At 33.0% G+C, this 20,651-nt stretch overlaps 1 protein-coding gene across 5 annotated transcripts; it reads right to left on the reverse strand.

Annotated features, from left to right (window-relative positions):
- Positions 1-865: 865 nt before the first annotated feature.
- On the reverse strand, positions 866-20,644 carry LOC130449517 (ATP-binding cassette sub-family C member 4-like). 5 transcript variants are annotated; one of them, XM_056787429.1, is made up of 13 exons: positions 19,377-20,644; positions 17,291-17,387; positions 14,163-14,396; positions 12,930-13,254; positions 10,730-10,835; positions 8,251-8,407; positions 6,120-6,704; positions 4,892-5,512; positions 4,482-4,836; positions 2,458-2,608; positions 2,165-2,395; positions 1,538-1,807; positions 1,373-1,467 (listed from the first exon to the last, which is right to left on the reverse strand). In XM_056787429.1, exons 2-13 carry the CDS (start codon positions 17,365-17,367, stop codon positions 1,454-1,456), a joined length of 3,126 nt encoding a protein of 1,041 aa, XP_056643407.1. In that variant the 5' UTR covers positions 17,368-17,387; positions 19,377-20,644; the 3' UTR covers positions 1,373-1,453. The 5 variants fall into 5 exon arrangements, with proteins under 5 accessions (XP_056643378.1, XP_056643392.1, XP_056643401.1 ...); XM_056787400.1 differs by having other exon boundaries at positions 866-1,807; XM_056787414.1 differs by having other exon boundaries at positions 866-1,807; positions 18,914-20,644.
- Positions 20,645-20,651: the final 7 nt, after the last annotated feature.

Below are 20,651 nucleotides of genomic sequence, written 5' to 3' on the forward strand. Positions count from 1 at the left end.
GGGATTTAGAATCACGAATAATTTAATGTTAGGGATATAGATTACGAATAATTCCATGTTATGGATAATGAATCACGAATAATTCAATGCTAGGAGTATAGAATCACGAATAACTCAATATTTGAGATATTGAATCACTAATTGAATTGAATAATTCAACGTCAGAGATAGTAAATCACGAAAAATTCAATGTTAGGGATATAGATTACGAATAATTCCATGTTATGGATATTGAATCACGAATAATTCAATGCTAGGAGTATAGAATCACGAATAACTCAATATTCGAGATATTGAATCACTAATTGAATTGAATAATTCAACGTCAGAGATAGTAAATCACGAAAAATTCAATGTTAGGGATATAGTATCACGAATAATTTAATGCTAGGAGTATAGAATCACGAATAATTCAATGCTAGGAGTATAGAATCACGAATAACTCAATATTCGAGATATTGAATCACTAATTGAATTGAATAATTCAACGTCAGAGATAGTAAATCACGAAAAATTCGATGTTAGGGATATAGTATCACGAATAATTTAATGTTAGGGATATAAAATCACGAATAATTCAATGTTAGGGATATAGATTACGAATAATTCCATGTTATGGATATTGAATCACGAATAATTCAATGTTAGCGATATTGTATCAAGAATAACTCAATTAAAAGTTAGGGATATCGAACCACGAATGGTTCAATTCATTTTAAACAAAATTAAAAACAACTTGATTTACAATATTGATATCATTTTATCTAGGTGTGTTACTGTTGTTGTGTATCAATTAATTTACTTCAATTGTACGTATATGTAGGCTGTGGGCTGGTGTAAGTGAATGAGAATGAAAACAATTCAATTTTTGACATTCTTTTTATGGATCCCAAAATAAATATACAATAATTTCGCTAAATATTATCTTGTTGAACCATTTGACTGAAAATACTAACATTGTTTTCCAACAATATTCTAGGTTTGTCAAATTCTTTAATTTCTCCACGATCAAGTACCATTACGTAGTCACAGTTTAATATAGATTGTAACTTATGTGCTATAATCAACACAGTACAATCAGAAAAATTATTTTTTATACTATCTTGAATAAAAAGATCTGTTTCGCAATCTATATTAGCTGTAACTTCATCTAAAATGACAATCTTAGCTTTGCTCAAGATAGCTCTTGCCAGCCATATCATTTGCTTCTGTCCCAAGCTGAAACTACACGGATTTTGTATTTCGGAATCCAAACTTGTTATCAAACCATTCAAGTTAACTTTGTTGACAGCCATCCATATATCTTCATCTTGGTGAACGCCAATAGGATCCAGATTAGATCTAACGGTTCCTGAAAATAAAACTGGATCTTGAGGAACTAAAGCTAGATTCTTCCTGAGATATTCTAATGATAATGTCTTGATATCTACTCCATCGATTCTTATTGTTCCTTCTACTTCGTATAGTCTAAAAATTGTTGATATTATAGAAGATTTTCCTGCACCAGTCCTACCGACTATTCCAATTTTTTGCTTACGATCTATTTTGAAATTTAAGTCATTTAAAATAACTCTGTTATTGACATAAGATAATGATACTTTTTCGTAGACAATAATTCCATCATTTGGCCATTGCTTCTTTTTAATCCCTTGATTTGTTTCCGTTTTTAATTCGGTATATTCCAAGACTCTTTCAGTAGCTGTCATTAAGTTTTCTAGATCTGCCCATGATTTTACTGATTCTTGTACAATACTTCCTAAATATAGGACTTGGGTCAAGGCGAGACCAATACTACCAGCTGATGTCCCTAAAATATATCAAGTTATATTTAATTTTAATTGATTTCAAACCATGTCAATTTGCTTGAAAGTTTATATACAGAGAGGCACCAAAAATAATTACAAAGCTGGACAAGCGCTTTGAATGTTTTTGGTATGAAAAATGGGTCCTTATTATAGCACAATTGGTACTTGAAGACCTTCAGGAAACTATCTTAAGTGAATTTAACATTGAAACCACACGCAATCGATAAAAAATTATGAACAAAATGATATACAAAAGTTGACTTTAGTGTGTTATGATATCAATTTTATGTTACACCATGTTCCCTCGACGTCAGAAAGAAAATGACCTGCAAAATTCTGATTTAAAATATTTGTCTCACCTGTATCAAACATAACGAAAGTATAGACAACAGCAAGTACCATTATGAAAGCAAGAATGCTTGTAAAGAATCCGAATGCAAATTGAAAACAAAGATTACTGTAGTGAGCCGACGTAAAAACATTTTGATGTTTTTCAAATTCTTGGATAACAGTTTGCTCCGCTTTTTGCGCTCGTATAGTGGTCAATCCTTCCAGAGCAGCATTGAGGCAACCTATCATGGGACTTCGTGCTGAAAATGGAATAAAAAAGTTCAAAACTTACCGAAAAATATTTTTAGCATAAATATCTTACTAGAAGCTTCAAGCCTTTGTAAATTTCTTGCTACTGGAAGGTAGAATTTCAACGAAGACACCAAAACAGCAAAAGTTATAAGTACATATATGATAAAGTAGGAATTTACTGATACTATTAAGAATACGGTTGCTCCAACATAAATAATAGTCTAAAAAATGATATGTTACTTTAAACACGTTGAGCCCTAGTCAAAATCGTTAAACTTTGTTATGGTATATTGAAGTTTTACACTCCATTCTATTATATATAGTATAATATATCTTATTTAATAAAATATATCAAATCAGACAACTCCATTGGTCCTTAGAGAAGAAAATCAATTCACGAACAAACATTAACATTTTGTGGTCCTTCGAGCCGGATGTCTTATTATATAGCTTCTATATGTCTTCTGCCACCTTGTTAGTTGATGCAGGTAAAGATATTACTGCTCTTAAGCGACACGAAGAGTATGACTGAAGAGGAAGGCTACGTTGATGATTCTATGATAAATAAAATACCCCAATCGGGAAAGAGGAATCCAAAAACCCTTGGTAATATTCAACAAACAGCACGTGTGAGGTGGCGTGGCATGAGGGACACGATTTGTACATGCTACACGTACTGCGTGGTGATTCGGATATTGAGACACGCTTTTTTTAATCAGGAAACGGTGGGGTTTGGATCAAAAAATGTCTGACATTTTTGAAAATCAAACAAAACAATTTCTGTTATTGAACTTAAGCTCTGAATCAGAATCGGATGTTGCTGAGGAGGAAATGTTGTTTTATTACTTGGTGAGGAAGAAATCATTTGCAATATCACCCCAAATCCGATTCTTTAGTTTTGTCTTCACCATTTTTTGTATCGTAAAGCTCTCAGTATTCCCTTATCGCCTCTATTAACTTTTGTTCTATATTTCTGTATACTTTAAGAATCGATTTGCATATATAAGGGGCACGGTATGAGAAAAATGTGTGGAGTAAGATCTATCGATGAATGACCTCGTTACGTTTTTGGTGCGCACCCTATGATGCGCAACTTTCTAATTTGTCAGTGTCGACATACTTATATTGCTGTTTTTATTATAAATATCAATAATTAATATTGTTATTGTGAAGTTTTAATTTTTATCATTGTGTTCCGCTAAAGTGAACTGAAAGTATTTTCAAATAACTATGGCAGAAAGAGGTGTAGATGATATTGCCGGAACATCTAACAAACACGTGGTTGCAAGGTACGTTATAATTCATGTATTATATGTATGAGCATGTGCAATTTGTATTTATTAAATATTTCAATAATTATCGATATAGTTCATATAAATATATATTTGAAAACAACACAAAATTAGATAATCAACCCAATATGAATTATGGAGATTATTGACTATTGTAAAAAGTTTAATGTAAAATATTTCGTCGATTAGTTATAATAAATGTATATGAAATGAATAAATTGAATAAATATATGTATATTATTTTCATTAATTAACAAATTTACCCTTTTATACAGTATCAATCTTTTTTAAGTTAAATAAACTCTTTTTGCGTCTGGTTAGACTATCGAACTAAAGGAGTAAACTCCAGTCGTGCTTCGGAGCTGACACACACAATTTTTTTTGTAAAAAAATTAAGGAAAGACTTTCTAGTCAGCCACACGTGTAGCACAGCAATTTGTGTCTGAACTGCAGCGATATAATCTTTGCTGTAGCGGGACACGTCTGTGAGCTTATGCGTGTCGCTAATTTTCGTCAATGTATTCAATCTTGTAGTCGAACGGAGAGTCTTGTGTGTCTGGTTGAATTTTGGTCGAGCTATATACTGGACAACTGAAGCCAATTAATGATGTTTTATACTCTCAATTAACTTGCTGAAAACCATAGAATACGATGGTTATAATACGGATTTATTTTTGTTTGAAGAAAGTGAACCTTGGAAATCGACATTATTTATAATAAATAACATTCAAAAATTTACACGGAGCTACTAGTCGCTTGTAGTAGCTCCATTTTTTATTACAATATGTATTTTAAAACTAACCTCTAAAAATGCCAATAGTTGATACGGCAAATTCTCATCAACATTGATAATATCTTGAGAAAATCTATTAAGGATGTTTCCTATAAAATGTGTATCGAGAAAACTCATAACAGCATAAATTACATTGCGTATCATAACTTTATGGATTTTTATGGAAGCTCTTCTACAAAAATTTAGAAATGTGTAAGTTTTAATCAATTGCATGAAAACAGCAGTAACTAGCATAATAGTATACGTTTTAAAAGTAGAAGATGCTTGAGCTTCAGCGATTTCCAATTCAGATTCTATCGATTTGTTAAAGTTTTCTTTTGTTATGTTGGCTTTAATATTAAAAATACTTTGTTTTTCGTCGCTCCTACAAATGATTAACAAAATTAATGGAAAATTTTCTTGCTAAAAACTTAATTTACCAAATAGATATCAACTTCTGAGAATAGCTTTCAGCAGCTTGTTGAAATGCAGCAAAAAATAAAACTATCATCAGTAAAAGTATACCACCACCAAAGGCGATATATTTTCTATAAACTATTCTATCAACTGCTCCTTTTTTCAGTTCTTCTTCGTATATATCTTTAGATATCGTTTGTTTTGTTTCAATAAATTCATTACTTTCCACCGATCCCAAATCATCTCTCTTTTTAAGCTCTACCTCTTTTGAGCTTGTATCTTCCCTCACTATTTTCTGTTTAGGATTATTAGAATATATGATTCGTCCTTTGCTCATCACAAATACTTTATCTGCCTCATGCGAATTCGAATTCATTTGAGTAATTAGTATACATAGTTTTCCTTTTAGAAATTTTTTTATACATTCAACGAATATGAAATGATGAACATGAGGGTCTAAAGCTGATAGGCAGTCATCCAATAGGTAAATATCACTTTTCTTATATATAGCTCTCGCCAAATTGATTCTAGCTTGTTGACCTTTGCTTAAGTTTTGACCCTTATCGTTAACTATGGTTTCATCCCCTTTTTCGAAGAGATTCAAATCATATTCAAGAGCACAAATTCTCAATACATCTTGATATCTGGAATAAAATGGAAAATAATTGGTTATGTGATACACTTCTCAATTCTAAACTTAAAATTCTTTCTAGATTGTATGGAGGGTACAGTGTGAACCATAACTTTTACAGACACTCTGCGATTTCCTTCTAACCTGGTGAGCTCGTTTTTCAGCCAAATAATACAGCCACATATCTTCGGCCTTTATAAACAACACCCCTTCACTTCAATCCAGAAGATATTAGGTTCGTCAAGCCGTCTTGTTCTTACATATGGTGGGGGAGTGCAGCATGGAAAGAATCCATCTAGAAAATAAGTCCAATTACAGCCCTGCAGAAAAATCAGGGCCAATTCTAAAATAAACCATAATCCTACATGAAAATGTCCCTGTTCCCTCAATAAAACAACACATAGAGCTTTTATCTCACACCATAACTTCGATCAACAACTCAAGATATCGCTGGTTCCATAGAAAAACTCACGAAACTATTGTAGGATATGCCACACACATACAGTGACGCCTGATTCACTCAATTGAGTAGTCATAATGTCGTGTAGGTTTTCCTCGGCCCAGTTCACATAGTTATGTCTGTTATTCATAAAGTATTTGCATTTATTAATCGCACCTACCTTTTTTCATTGTATACTTCTCCAAATAAAATATTTTGTTTTATGGTACTCGGAAAACACCATGGATCCTGAGATGCATAGGAAATTGTACCGTTACATATAACTTCCCCATTAGCTAACTCATATTCATGCATAATAGTTTTTAACAGTGTAGTTTTTCCAGAACCGACTCTACCAGTGATTATAGTCAATCCAAAATCCGTTTTAAAATTAATTTTTGATAGTACGTCAATAGAATTAATATTGACGGTTACGTTTTTAAGGTCTATTAACGGTTTAGTAATACTTTCAATCGGCTCAGTTTTTTTCTGTATTTCTTCTGCAGTTAAAGCTTGGTTTATTCTGGATAGGGCAGCTGTGAATTGTGAATACTTTCCAATATATACTGGAACGAGATATCCGAAAGATAAATCGAGGGTTTCGAAATGAGCGGTTATGAAAAAAACGATAGAAGCGTCTGGTGGTTGGTCCATCCAAATATAAGCCATTATTAGTACGTAGAGACCTGCTTTTGAAGCTATGGTACCGATGAATAGGAGAATCATCCTTATGTAGAAAATAAGGAGCATTTTAGCTATTTCCTTCCTGAAATAACGATAATGATCATTAGTATAACTAACATATTCTTAAACCATCGATGAATAGTAAGGAATATATACCGTTTTATGATATTCCTACTCAAGAAGCTAGCATTGAGGATTCACGAAAATTCATTAACAACAGTCATTGAGCATCCATCTTATTTGCCTGATTTGGGCACGTGTGATTTATGGTTATTATTTACCTAAAGAAACATTTATGGGGTCGACGTTTCATCATGGATGGTGATACAACAATTCATCATTTCTCGAGAGCATTCCAATGAAACCATTCATCAGTTTCTTAAAAAAATTTCAAGATATGATTGGTTTGAAGCTTTTAGGTTGTGGATGTTTCAGTTAAAAACGCCTAGATGTACCTAGTAGGTAGCTACAGAAATATTTATGTGGTCGACGTTTCATCATGGATGATGATATAAATGAAAGAATTCCTCAGTTTCTTGAGAGCATTTCAAGATATGATTGGTTTCAAGCTTCTACGTTGTGGAAGCTTCAGTTAAAAACGCCTAGAAGTAGGTAATACGTAGCTACAGAAATATTTATGTGGTCAACGTTTCATCATGGATGATGATATAAATGAAAGAATACCTCAGTTTCTTGAGAGCATTTCAAGATATGGTTGGTTTCAAGCTTCTAGGTTGTGGAAGTTTCAGTTAAAAACGCCTAGATGTACGTAGTAGGTAGCTACAGAAATATTTATGTGGTCGACGCTTCATCTTGGATGATGATGTAGATGAAACAATTTATTGTGGAAGTTTTTTCATCAATACTACATTGGTTCAAAAGAAGAATAAACAAATATAATCAATTAACAAAATGTTAAGTCAATTTCGTGTGACATGAATTAAATTATTTTCAAAATATTTCAGTGAAATGAAATTCATGAAACCGAAACAAAAGAAGTAATATTAAATTGCGATGCTGGGGCAGATATCAGATTATTTAGGAAATAGATTAAGATCTCATCAATACGATATCAAGTTAAACTGAAATAACAAATAAAAGCAGAAAAAAAATGATAATTGATAAATGTATGAAATTTGGCAGATATAAACAGTAGAAGTAAATAGAGATCTGAACAGAAAACAGGAATACCAAAGAAATTGATAGAAAAATTGAGAAGAAAACGTATAATCCAAATAAGTAAAGAATATAATTAGGTTTCTTATGTTTATACAGGGTGTCCCGTATAAGAAACATTACAGAACAAAATATGACGATTGCATCCATAATGATAGGGTCGCAATTAAATTTTTTTTGAAATTTTGGGTCCTACTTTGAGGCCCTATAATTTCTCACGGATGCAATTTAGTATAGTGATAGATTAATCCCAATAATCATATTTTGAGCTTCCTTATAAGCCTCTGTTTTGTGACTGTAATTCTCTAATTAATATTATATAATAAGTTCCGGAAATTCAAGTTAACAGTTTCAGGTGTGACAAGGTTATAAAGAAAGTTTAAATCTACTTTCAATAGGCTGCTCAGATACATTTGTAGTATTTGATAATTATTACTTCAGTTCCTACTTACTTTCTCAAATAATCAATTTTTTTATAAAAAAAGTCTTCCCAACAGTGTATTTTGACTATTTTTGTTGCTGAAAGTATTTCTTGTGTCAATCGTATTCTTTCATCGGTTTTTTGACATGTATCTTTACGTAATTTATTCACTAATTTTCCAAGTAATGCTACAAAGAATAATTCATTAGACTAAAGCTTTACGCAAAAATTACAGCCCAAGTGATCCACGTTACACAGTCCAAATATATATATTTTTTAATAGTGCCATATTACACAGGCAAATTGAGTCGAAAACTGTTCACAAACAAATTTATACCGCTCTGTTTTTGTATATTGCTTCAATTGAACAAAACATTGGGTCGAACGGTCTCACACTGGCCATGAGTCCAACGTTTTAATGTACAAACATTGCCTAACGGTGAACAAACAGTGATGGAGTGCAAAAAATTGGTTCTTTTCAATTAAAGTAAAGAATTTGATATTCATACTTTCTTTATAGCAATATCTATAGAGCTACATAAATTTTGAGGGTTGAACATTCCACCAAATGAGAAATAGTGAACAACGTGCAAAAATACGAGGTTTGTCCACAAAATACGATTCTTAACGAATTTTCGCAATGACAAATATGTTTATTGGTGTTGAATAATACAAGTTTGGAATATTTTGACTTCCTGTATTACTTCACATAATCGTCGTTCAGATTAATGCATTTTTGCATTCGGCATACCATCTTCTTTATGCATGAGTCTGCTATCGCTCCGCGAAGATAGCTTGAAACCTCTTTTTTCAGCTATTCGTTGGTTGATTCAAGGAAGATATAGTAATCACTGGGGAGCAACTCTGGGCCGTAAGAGGGGTGTTAGATAGAATGTCATCCAAATCTGTACGTCCGTCTTTGAATGTTGCACCCTATTTGCGCATATGTTGCACACTTATATACTTTTCTCCATACACCTCACGCAGTTGGGAACGAAACCTTTTTTATGGACAACCCTCGTTGTAGAAAGGGCACTATCAGTCATAACACCAAACTCTATTCTTAATTTATGAAGAAGGGACATTAGTTTTTGACAAATGATAGTTTGATTAGTTTGAGCTCTGAAAATATGGCCAGTAGTACACAAATTAATACATCTAATGAGGCTATATATCTGCAGTACTCCTGGCTAAAAACTCAGTAATATTATGCAGCCCGACTGATTATTATTCATCATTCTACAGGGTGTTTCAAAAAAAAGTATGAAAATATTTTGTTTTACATAGTTTTTACACAATTTTACAACAAACAGTACTCTTGATAAAATTCGATACTGTGTACCATTTTCGAAATATTTTGATTTGAAAATTATGAAGCAATAACCGATGCTGGTATGAAGTAATTATAAACGGTTGGGTGTCAACTATGAGGTCATTAAAATCAAGTGAATTATGTCTTTCAAATCTTGAGGTGAATTAACCTCTGTCGGATAAACTTCAAGATACGACCAAACTGTGTAATCCAAGTGATTAAAATCGCATGACCGTGGAGGCCAATGGATCTGAGCTTCAGCACCTTTACCAATCCATCGATTCGGAAAATGGCTACTCAACCAATTATACCTTCTATTAAAGAGCGGTGGAGCTCTATCGTGCATAGAAAATAGAGATCTTCGCTTGTTTAGCGTTAAATCTTCTAATATTTCGAATAGGCGATTGCTTAAAAATCCAGGTACATATCACCATTTAAATTTCCAGGTAGAATGTGATAATCTTTTGACATTTGGATTCTCATCACACTAGTAGTGTGCATTAAGGGAGTTGAACATACCTTGTCGCGTAAAAGTGGCCTCGTCCCCAAAAAGAATAGATTTAAAAAATTTGGTTTGACAAAAATCCACTCTTACCGGTAGATCGTGTGGAAAGAACTTTTGTGCTTGTCTGTAATGATAAGGATGTAGCTGTTGCTCTTCAAGTACTTGAAGAAGACGTATTAGTTTGTCTTGCCACATTGGGACACACAGAGAGAGATGTCATTGCCTCAGCTCAGCAAATAACAACTTGAGTCCCAGAACCCCAATACATGATCATCGTATTGTTGTTTGTTTCATACCCAAGCCTCCAATAGCTCAGTGCTCATACTTATTTAACTTTAAAAAACAAGATCCTATTTTGATTAGACTGGATTTTTGTAAAACGTTACAAGAAACGAAGCCCTCAGTCCCGTTTTTTTTTAAATGTATACGTTTTATCGAATTTCCAATTCACATAATTGGACTTCCGAATACCTTCCGTATTTCCTCTTTGGAGACCATAGTAGAACAAATTGATATACGTGTCGCTGGTGTCGCCTGCAACGCCAGTCCTCGTAGGACAGACCGTAACGTTCTAGTGAATTAAGTGTTTCGCTGGTGTTGTTTTTATCGCTCTTGTCGTGCTTCTTCGGTTGGCCACGTAGGAAGGGGCCTTATTAATACATTTGTTCATTAAATAACTATTAAACGTCTTACCTTCTAACGGTATCACAATAATGTAAATTCCAGTTGCTATTAATGAAATCGGACCTATTCTGGAGTATAGAATATAACAGACGACGATGCTAACGGTTCCAAATACCTAATCAAATTAAATCATTTGTTTAGTTGAGATACATTGCAAAATTGCTTTCGTTCCTCGTATATTTTGAATAATTACATTGAGTTTAGGTACTAAAATTGTTGCCGGAAACTTCTAAGATTAACTAGTAGTGTGAACTTTTGGAAAATACTGATATATTTGAAATTATTTTATTTCTACCTCATTTTATTTAATTGTTAGAAAATTTGTTTTATTTTGATTTCTATTCTGTTGAAAATTATTAAATAAATTGGCTACGATATCAAATATAATTATTTTTTCTTTCATTTCTATATTTATATGTTCAAAATGTCGTACTTATTAATTTTATCATCATCAGTATCTATTACTTATTAATTTTATCATCATCATTATCTATCACTTAAATAATTCTTAAAGTTCAGTAGTATCAAGATTTATGTCAAAAATTTTATTTGTTAATGCACTTTGAATGAATTTTTTCACTTCATTTTTTCATTTTTATAATTTTTAATGATATGAAACGATATTTGAAAGTTTTCTAGTGATAATTAATATAAAATTAATAAGATTGTGGGGACAAAAAATATGTATACTTTTAGACAGATTAGCAAGTAAAGTAGGAGTTGATTAAAATTTTTTTCTTTTAATTTGCCAGTCAAATGCCCCAACTATAAACATAACCTCTCTGTTGGAAGGTTAGTTTCATGTATGGAAAATCCAAAAGCAAACGAATATGCAATATAATTGATAAATTTTGGCAGAAATTTCAAAATCAATAAGAAATATGTAAGCAACATTCTAAAGGAACAGAATGACGTTCAAAAATCATGAAAATCGTCACCTAAATATTCTGAGAAGCAACAAATGGAACAAAAATCAAATCTTTGTTAAATCATTATCAACTATGAGCCATATTTCACTCTTGGCGGGTGTGACACGGCGAATAACAAGAGTTATTATTATCAGAACGGCGAGGAAATGGATTCAGAAATATAAAAGTGTAAAAGACAGAAAAAGTTCAACTCCAAAGTGTTGATATGGTTAGCGATATATTTTCGTGGTTAATTTTCAGCATACATTTGTGTATTTGATTTGTGCATTTGATCTACTGACGCCAATTGAGCGTTTTTGGCGAAATTTTAAAGAAAACGTATATTCCTGGTTGGGAAGCAACCACTCATGAATAAATAGAAAAATGAGCTAACTCTGGTAATCGTCATATTCACTATTTCATCGTTGAATGAGAGATAGAGAGAGGAAATTTACAATTTGTAGCTACTAAAAACTAAAAGTCAAACATAAAAATAACTAAATAAAGATACAAATGAAATTTAAATTTCAATATATAGAAAAAAGCCACAATGAATAACAAAATTATAGGTAGTAATAGATAATAATTGGTAAGAAAGTTTAATTTCAATAAATTCAATATTTATTTACTTAGTATGTAATAATAAAGAAGTAATAAAGAACTTAATTCTAAGAATTCATTATTCTTTATCATTATCGTTAAAAAAACGTTTTGAGGTTTAATTATGTGTTATTCTTTTAAACAAAAAATCCTGCTCAATTACGTGAGGGAGTAGGGGGTTCAAAAATGCCTCAAAATCCATCACGAGATTTATGGACGGCTCCTGAGAAGGAGAGGTGATGAGAAATTACAGATCATTTGATCGTCTTCAAAAGTGCACTTTTTGTGGGCTCTTCCATTTATTTTAAAACTTCGATGGTACTTAACACATTTTAAAAGTTTTGTTTAGGAACGCGAACGCGGGGCATTTGGGGCCCTCCAAGATCGGAGGCCCGGGTAGTCCAGCCAACCAACTTAGGTATCGTTTGTGAACCATTTCTAGAACGGTTCTTGGTTGATAACATGTTCTGTATCAAGAGCCGTGCATAGCCGGATATTGCGCAGAAAATATCATTTGAACGCTTTCGATAACTGTTCCAAGAACGGTCTATATTAACAGGTTGGAACAAACCTATAGAGTAAAGTGCAAATAATTAAATTAAAACAAACAGTTTGTACGGATTTTCGTTCCAACAACCTTATTTACAACTAACATACCTAAAATATAATTAGACTAAAAGTTTTCTCGATAATATACTAACCCAAACATCATTAAAAATGAACATATTTCTTTTGAATTCCTGTACATCTTTGGTAATTAACGTAACCACGTTACCCATATTTGCTTTGGACAAAGCCGCGGGACTGAGCTTTATCACTTTTCGAAATAACATAGAGCAAATAGAAGTTCTTGCTTCTACGCTTAAGAGTGTTAAAAATAGATCGAAGTTGTAGAAGTAGATACTTTGGGCAAAATTTGAACATAGTAAGATTGTTATACTGATATAGGCGTCGTATTTGGTATGTTTTGTTTGACCTGGCTGAAAGTATGATACTAAATTCGCTATAGCACTTGGTTCCATTAATCTGAAAGGAAAAAATGCTTCAGATAGATTAAACGCATCACTATCAAGGGTGTACCAACTATAGTTAATTGTGAAGCAGTCTAAAAGTTTCCAAGAAATTGACTTAATTTTATTATTATAGAATGTTCCCAACGGCTTCGCTGGAACTCTATCACCTGACACTTAATTAAGGTTCAAGGTTGTTAATGTGTCGAATTCTTTCATACTTTAGCGCTTGAATTGTTTTTGGTGACGGTTAATTGACATCCTCACGACGTGATATAACGGTCACCGAATTTTTCGAGCAAAAAAGCCAATGCTGCGTTCTCTGTGTGGCAAGCGGCACCGTCTTGCTGGAACCATATATCCAGATTCATATCCTGAATTTCTGATCACAAAAAGGTCGTTATCATCTCACTATATCAACATCTTTCACGTTAACTACTTGGCGCCTTATTTTTAAAGATGATACCATCAGGTAAACTTCATCAAGCAGTCAATATTTAGGGATGATAACAATGCGATGTTAACTGAATTGTTAACATGTTAAATTAACAGCTATCACCAATAGTTGTACCGAATAACCCCATTAGAAAAGGATTTCAGTATCAGCTCTTAGGTTCGCAGCTTCATTCCTCAGACACTAGTTTGAAAATGTCCAATCTAGGATTAGTTCTGCATTAGTAAAAAGGTTCTAATAATAAATAACACAATCGCAGTGGAAGGTTTGCACTGCTGATATCTTCAGCTATTAAATCTGTGAGGGATTGCGTGAAAAAGGTTCAGCATTTTTAACTCTCATAGCTCAGGCTACGAACTCTAAATTTTTTTAATTCATTCGAATATTATATTTTATTATATGTTATTTTGGGTGAGGTTAGGTCAATTTTAACGATGTACTTTTCACATTTTTTTGGAAACGAAACTCACCTTTTTATTAATTCAAATACTAGTTGTGTAACACCCCAAAACAAATATCTGTATCCGTATACTTTGCATAGTGTTTTGAATAAAGATGGACATTTCGTTTTTTTTATTTCTTCGTTCCATATTTTTTCGAATTTATCTCCACAATATTTCGAATCGCATCTTTTAACTACTTCGTAGAGATCTTTTTCTTCGAAATCCTTTTTACGTCCCTTTTTTACGAGATCCAGTGTGTACCTAAAAATCTCTAGTTTCATAGTAGATACGAAGATATGGATGTAGCATCATGAATTTCTTCAAATTCTTAATTCTTAGACTTGTTTATATGTTTTTTGTTGATAAATCGTTTTGATTTCTGGTCTCTTCCGATTTAAAATAAATTATCAAGTATATTATTAATTTGGGGCATAAGAAAATAGAAAGTAACAAAAAAGACGGACATTTTATTATTATGGCGAAACGAAAAGTATAGATTGACACAATTTTTGACATATTAGATGCAGTTTCAAAAAGAAATATCTCATTTCATATAAGAAAGAATTAACGGAAAAGATCATTAATAATTTCTTAGTGATGCTACAGAAAGTAAAATTAAATGTAAAAATCTCGTAAAAATTCTAAATTATATTAATAATAAAAATTATTTATCACTTTTTTATATGAATATTTAATTGGGTTTTTGAATATTTAACATGTTTTGTTTGTATCTTATACTATTTTAATAAATAACATGTTTGACAATAATTTTTTAATTATTTTTTTTATCAATTATGTTTATCGTAATATTGAAAAGAATAGGCAACATTTGGTAATTTTTAAAAATATTTCAACTATTTACTTTCCTAGAATATATTTTTCCAGAGAGGTGTCAATAGCAACAAGACTTCCCGCGTAAGAATTTAAACGAGTACTTCTTGACAAATGGCGCACTCTACCGGCAAAAAAATCTGTTCCCTATATTGAGACCATTCGTTTACCATTACGTTCATACTCCTTATATCTATACTTCGTGGTCAAAGGATTTGCAGCACAGTAAGTGATGTATATGTGGACGTACGAACTGCCGTTACCCATATTCGGGCCAAAAATTTACTATTTGTGAGGTTTCTAGGTTTGGTTAAGTAAAGTGAGGTTAGGTTAAGCTAGGTTAGGTTAAGGAAGAGGCGTGTACCCGGGTCTCTCACTAATATAATTGCGGATTACCTGTCAGATAGAGTGATACATATCAGCAAGGGGAGAAACGTGTCACTGACTGCAGGGTTTCCGCAAGGTTCGGTTTTAGGGCTAACATTGTGGAGTATCTTGTACGATCGCGTGTTGAACCTCAAGCTGAGTAAAAAAACATGGACCTCAGCTTACGCGGATGACCTCGTCATCGTCACAAAAGACACCGTGAAGCACGAGGTCATGCGTAAAGTAGACAAAGCGATACATAAAATAAAAAGGTGGCTACACAAAAACGAACTGGAGCTTGCACCGGAGAAAACAAAGTCAATAATAATAAAGGGGTCGAGAGGCAGAGAGACGATTGCTTTCAACGTGGCAAACAGGGGGATTTAACTGCAAAAGACAGCCAAATCTTTAGGAGTCACGCTGCAAAACCGTCTGACCTTCACGGCAGACGTCAAAGCAGTAGTCAGAAAAGCGAAAGACAGAGTGAAAAAGATTATGCCTAACATTGGAGGACCGGGCATACTTAGAAGTCGAATCCTCCTATACGGCGCTCCTATACGCTTATCAGTGTATACAAGGGTATTCGGTAACGGACATGTAACTAGTGAAAAAGAAGAGAAACGTTCTGGAAGCATCTCGTTGTGGCAGGGAGAATGTGAGGAGGAGATACCAAGGCACCGTGGACCAAAACTCAGATACCTGATATCATGAAATGGTACTATTTCCAGCATAAGCGTACAAACTACTACTTTACACAGTTACTCACCGGTCTTGGGTCGTTTAGGAAATGCACCTATGTGATTGAAAAGACTACCGATGATGTGTGTCAAGCGTGTGAGGTGGTAGATGACGCAGAACATATTATATGGGTGTGCCTCACTTACAATCCAGAAAGACACAAGCTAAGGTGCTTGTTGGGATCTCCAGTTCCTGATCCTGGAGATTGCATGGCCATGACGATGAAATACCGCAAGATGTTGGAAGAAGTAGTGAGAATAATCACATATATAATAAAGAAGAAAGAGCTGAGAGTGCGGCAATACCAGCAGGAAGAATGAGTCAAGGCTGTGCCTACGAGGGAAATGCTCGCTTAGAACGGTTTCGTAGGCGCGGTCTGAAGTAGCAGAAGAGGGGTGGTTTTAGTGGATATAAGGAGTCCTTCATTACCAGGGAAGGGTAGAACCGGTACCCGGTGCGCATAAAGTGTTTGCCTTTTCATCATTATGAATCACCCTCAGTACCAAAAATAAGGCTAATGCCCAATGGTTAACAATCCGTAACTTTTACAGAAACCACTTGTACCATCTAAAGACAGCCATAAGATAAATTATGAAGAAAATTATTATAAATTGTTATTATTAATTGAATATATTCATCAAAACACAATAAATAAACATTTGTACAACACATCATCGAAGATCATAATACTGGCATAAGGAAAAACTTGATAGAGATATAATAATTATTTTTCATTTGGATTCTGGTAACTCATCAGAAGCTAGGAGGTTATATAATGAATGCTTTACGGGCAGAATTATACCCAACTGTAGAACTCTTGTTAGGGTTGATCGCAGTTTCCGGGAAACAGGCTTTATTTATTTATTCATTAGTTCTCTAAGAAATTTTTGATGGTGTTTCAATACATCCTGGAAGTATTTGAAATAAATAATTACAATTTATGATAATTTTTTTCAGAATATCTCTTTATGACGAACGGTTTCTTTAGCATGCACAATCTAAAAATCTTGTTTTTTTGAAAAATCGATTTGAAATTTCATTTTGGCTATCCTTAGATTGTACAGGTTGCTCCCGTAAAAGATTTTAAACCATTTAAAAAGTAAACTTTAATAGTTCTGATTTGGCAACTTTAAAGGCATATAACTCAGAAACGAAGGGTCATGTCATGTCATGTTACAGCATTCATCTTTCAACAGTTACTTAATTAAATTGATACTTACCAAAAGGTTATCAGGGAAAATATATTAGCGGATTCCCTTGGATTTCTTTGTCTCATTTTAGATTTCAAACAATCCATTATTCACTTTTTACCAATTGCTATAAATTGTCCAAACAATTATTGGCGGAAATTTCAAAGAGGAATATAATTTAAAAAAAAAGACATAACTTGTTGAAAAATGTTGAATAAAAGTTTTTTCAAATAATTCCTGCTATCTGTAGTATACTATTACAAGTAGTGTATCTTGTACATTGTGGTGCACCATTACTCTAAAATAAACTATCAGTATATTTTTTTTGAAAAACTCCAGTGATTTTTCATCAATAATTACGGTTTTTGGTCGGCCAAGAATGCTAGGATTATGGCAACTCTGGATAGTCGCGTTATCAATTTCAATCTTGGGGATAAACCAATAATTGCAAAGCCGGAAGATGGATACCCACAAGGCAACTGTCTATCGCCACTACTATGGCCATTAGTAGTCGATTAACTGTCTGAGAAAACGACGATGACTTGGCGAGTTCGTCCGGGATGAACATGACGACCTAACAATCGCTTAGAGATGGTGTGTCAATGAAGGTTTGACACTAAAACCCTTAAATACCACTTACTTTCACTTGGAGAAACAACTACCCTTCAGAATGAAACAGAGAAACAACCAGCAGTGAGGCACGATTTATACAACTGTTGCAGAATGGTTGGAGGAACATGAGGCTTAATGACTAAAATATTAAACTGGATGTACAAATCTATTAGGCGATCTATCAATACCTATGCAGCTTTCATATGATGGCCAAAAACAAAAAATTGAAGAAATAATCTTAGATAAAATGTAAAGGGCCTTGTAATAAAAATTCCTTCACGATCTTGTGACAGCACTATAAGTCATAAGTTTTAAAGACTTTCATAGGAAGTAGATGTAACGTCTGCTGTTGATTTAGTTAGCCATGATGCTACTTTCATAAAATGAGCAAAAGAAAATTATGTTTCCGCAGATGATTTTCTTGTTTCAAAGAGGCTTCAAGATAATGTGTTGAAGTGCCGTTCCAAGCCAAGATGTAAAATAAATTTGACAGTTTCTTTACTCCAATGAAATAGATCATCAGAATTGTAAGTCTTGATATGTTTACGTTTCTGTTCACAGAAACTTTTAAAAAGAGACAATTAAACTCGATTTCTTTTGTGCTTTTTTTGTGTTTTACTGCCATTTTCCAGTAATCCAGCGTTTTCACTAATACTAGTCTGATACCTGCCGGAGTCTACTGTATTATTTTGTGAAATATATTTGTTTTCGGTTTGTGTAAGCTTTGACAGTTTTTACTGGTTTCTTGTGAGAGAAATGTATTTTAAAGAAATGGAAAATATCAACACCAAGAAGAGAGGCAGCAATTTTACTCTCGATGAGAGGAATTTACTTTTGAAAATTGCTGGCAGGCAGAAGAATATTATATAAAATGAAAGAACTGATCGATTAAACACTTTTTTCCTTACTATATATATTTCGTGTTGAAGAAATCAATATCGTCAACATTATCCAATAAGTAATCAACAAAATCCATCATATGAAAATAAAAATGATGATATGACTAATTGATGAATGAACCAGAGTTTAAACAAAACGTACAATATGTTTATTGGCCCATGGAAAAAATACACATTCAATTACAGTCTGTTATTCTTATTTATCACTTTTGCCACCATACTTTATCCGTCAGTTGCTAAACTTGTGGAACAAATATAGAATAAAAACCTAACTGGAAGTTTATCTGTAGGTTAATATTGATAAACCGGCCCGTAATCTGCAAGTTATAAGTGAAAAATAATAATCGATTATACAATGAATTTTAGCTCTCTATTTGAAAACAAAAACATTACTACGTTTTCAGAGTCACTGAATATCCGATAGTGTTACTAATTTTTCAACTTTTCCTGAGCGATTTATTGCGATTTTAAGACTTTTTGTAAAACTATGGTTATTATGGCAACATCCGTAAGAATTCCACGAAAAACCGAAAAGGCACGTACAATTAAGTACATAAGATAGATTCTACCGATAAAAATATTTAATATAAATCATTTACACTTACTGTTGTTCACTACGTTTTTATCACTACACTAAACATTATATTCAACTGGTACATTTAATCTGAATATAAGACTTATTTGTGAACATTTTTGAAAATGAGCTGGACTAATTCACACAAGCTCCTACTCGTTAAATTACGTTATTGTTAGAGTCGGAAGTAAACAATTTTACATATAATACGGTTGCTACTCGAGGCTGTTTGGGTTTAAACTTTTAATTTTTTGTACACAAATTAAAGATAAATTGATGATTATAGTAAGCATTTGTTCTCTTAGAAAAGGGAGGTTTTTGATATATTAACCTGTAGCACTTTTGACTCTCACTATAAAGATTAAATTTTAATTTGAGTCAAATTTTTTAAATGAAAAAAGTAACGCAATCAGTAGAAATCGAGATAATATTGCACATTATTTAATTTGAATTTGGCAATTGAAAATTTTTGTTCAAGGTCGCATTTAGTGCGTGAAACTGTTGAGTAACTGATGTAAAACTCGTTGGGGGGCACATATACCATGTTTGGGATTGCTTTTAATATAGACTAGGTCCGCCTCCTCTTCTTTCCATTATCTTTCAAAGGATGAAGTGACACCATTTATATTTGATTCAGCAGTCGTTTCCTTGCCTATCCTGTGCAATTTTTTCGGCTTGATGTAGTCTCATATTAATTAATTGAAAGGCTTTTGCTTGGTCTACCCATCTAGTTGGAGATCTGCTTCTTGGGCGTTCGCCTTCTACTTTTCCTTCGATGATTAACTGTTCCTTTGTTCCTGATCTTCTAGCTATATGTCCCATGTACTGCAGATACATGCGGTTTATTCTGGTTAGCAGCCTTGTACGTGTTTCTATTTTTCTTTTATCTGCTTTGTTCAACGTCCATATTTCCGCTGCGTACGTTGCAATTGGGACTAGAAACAGTTTCCTGATAGATTTGTTTTGCCATAATGGCATATTTCGTTTTCGCATTTCCCAGTGTTGGTAATTGAGGAACCAAGACAGTTAAAATTGTTTACCACTTCGTACCTTGCAATTTATGATGATTGTGGAGAATTGTTGTCCTGTCTAGGTAGCGGCAGTGATAAAACTTTAAGTTGTAGCTTTTCTCGGAAGAAAAATGATTGAATCTGTTTATGAAGAAGAAGATAATGGATTGCCACTGCATGAATTATTCTCTATAATGGAAACACACAAACAGGATCGAAGAACAAAGACACAAAAGTCATTCTTCAAGACTTAGCAACTTATAGAACCGAATAGTACGGGAGTACTTCCCAATGTG

The sequence above is a fragment of the Diorhabda sublineata genome, chromosome 1, assembly GCF_026230105.1.
Source record: "Diorhabda sublineata isolate icDioSubl1.1 chromosome 1, icDioSubl1.1, whole genome shotgun sequence".
Lineage (NCBI taxonomy): Eukaryota > Metazoa > Arthropoda > Insecta > Coleoptera > Chrysomelidae > Diorhabda > Diorhabda sublineata.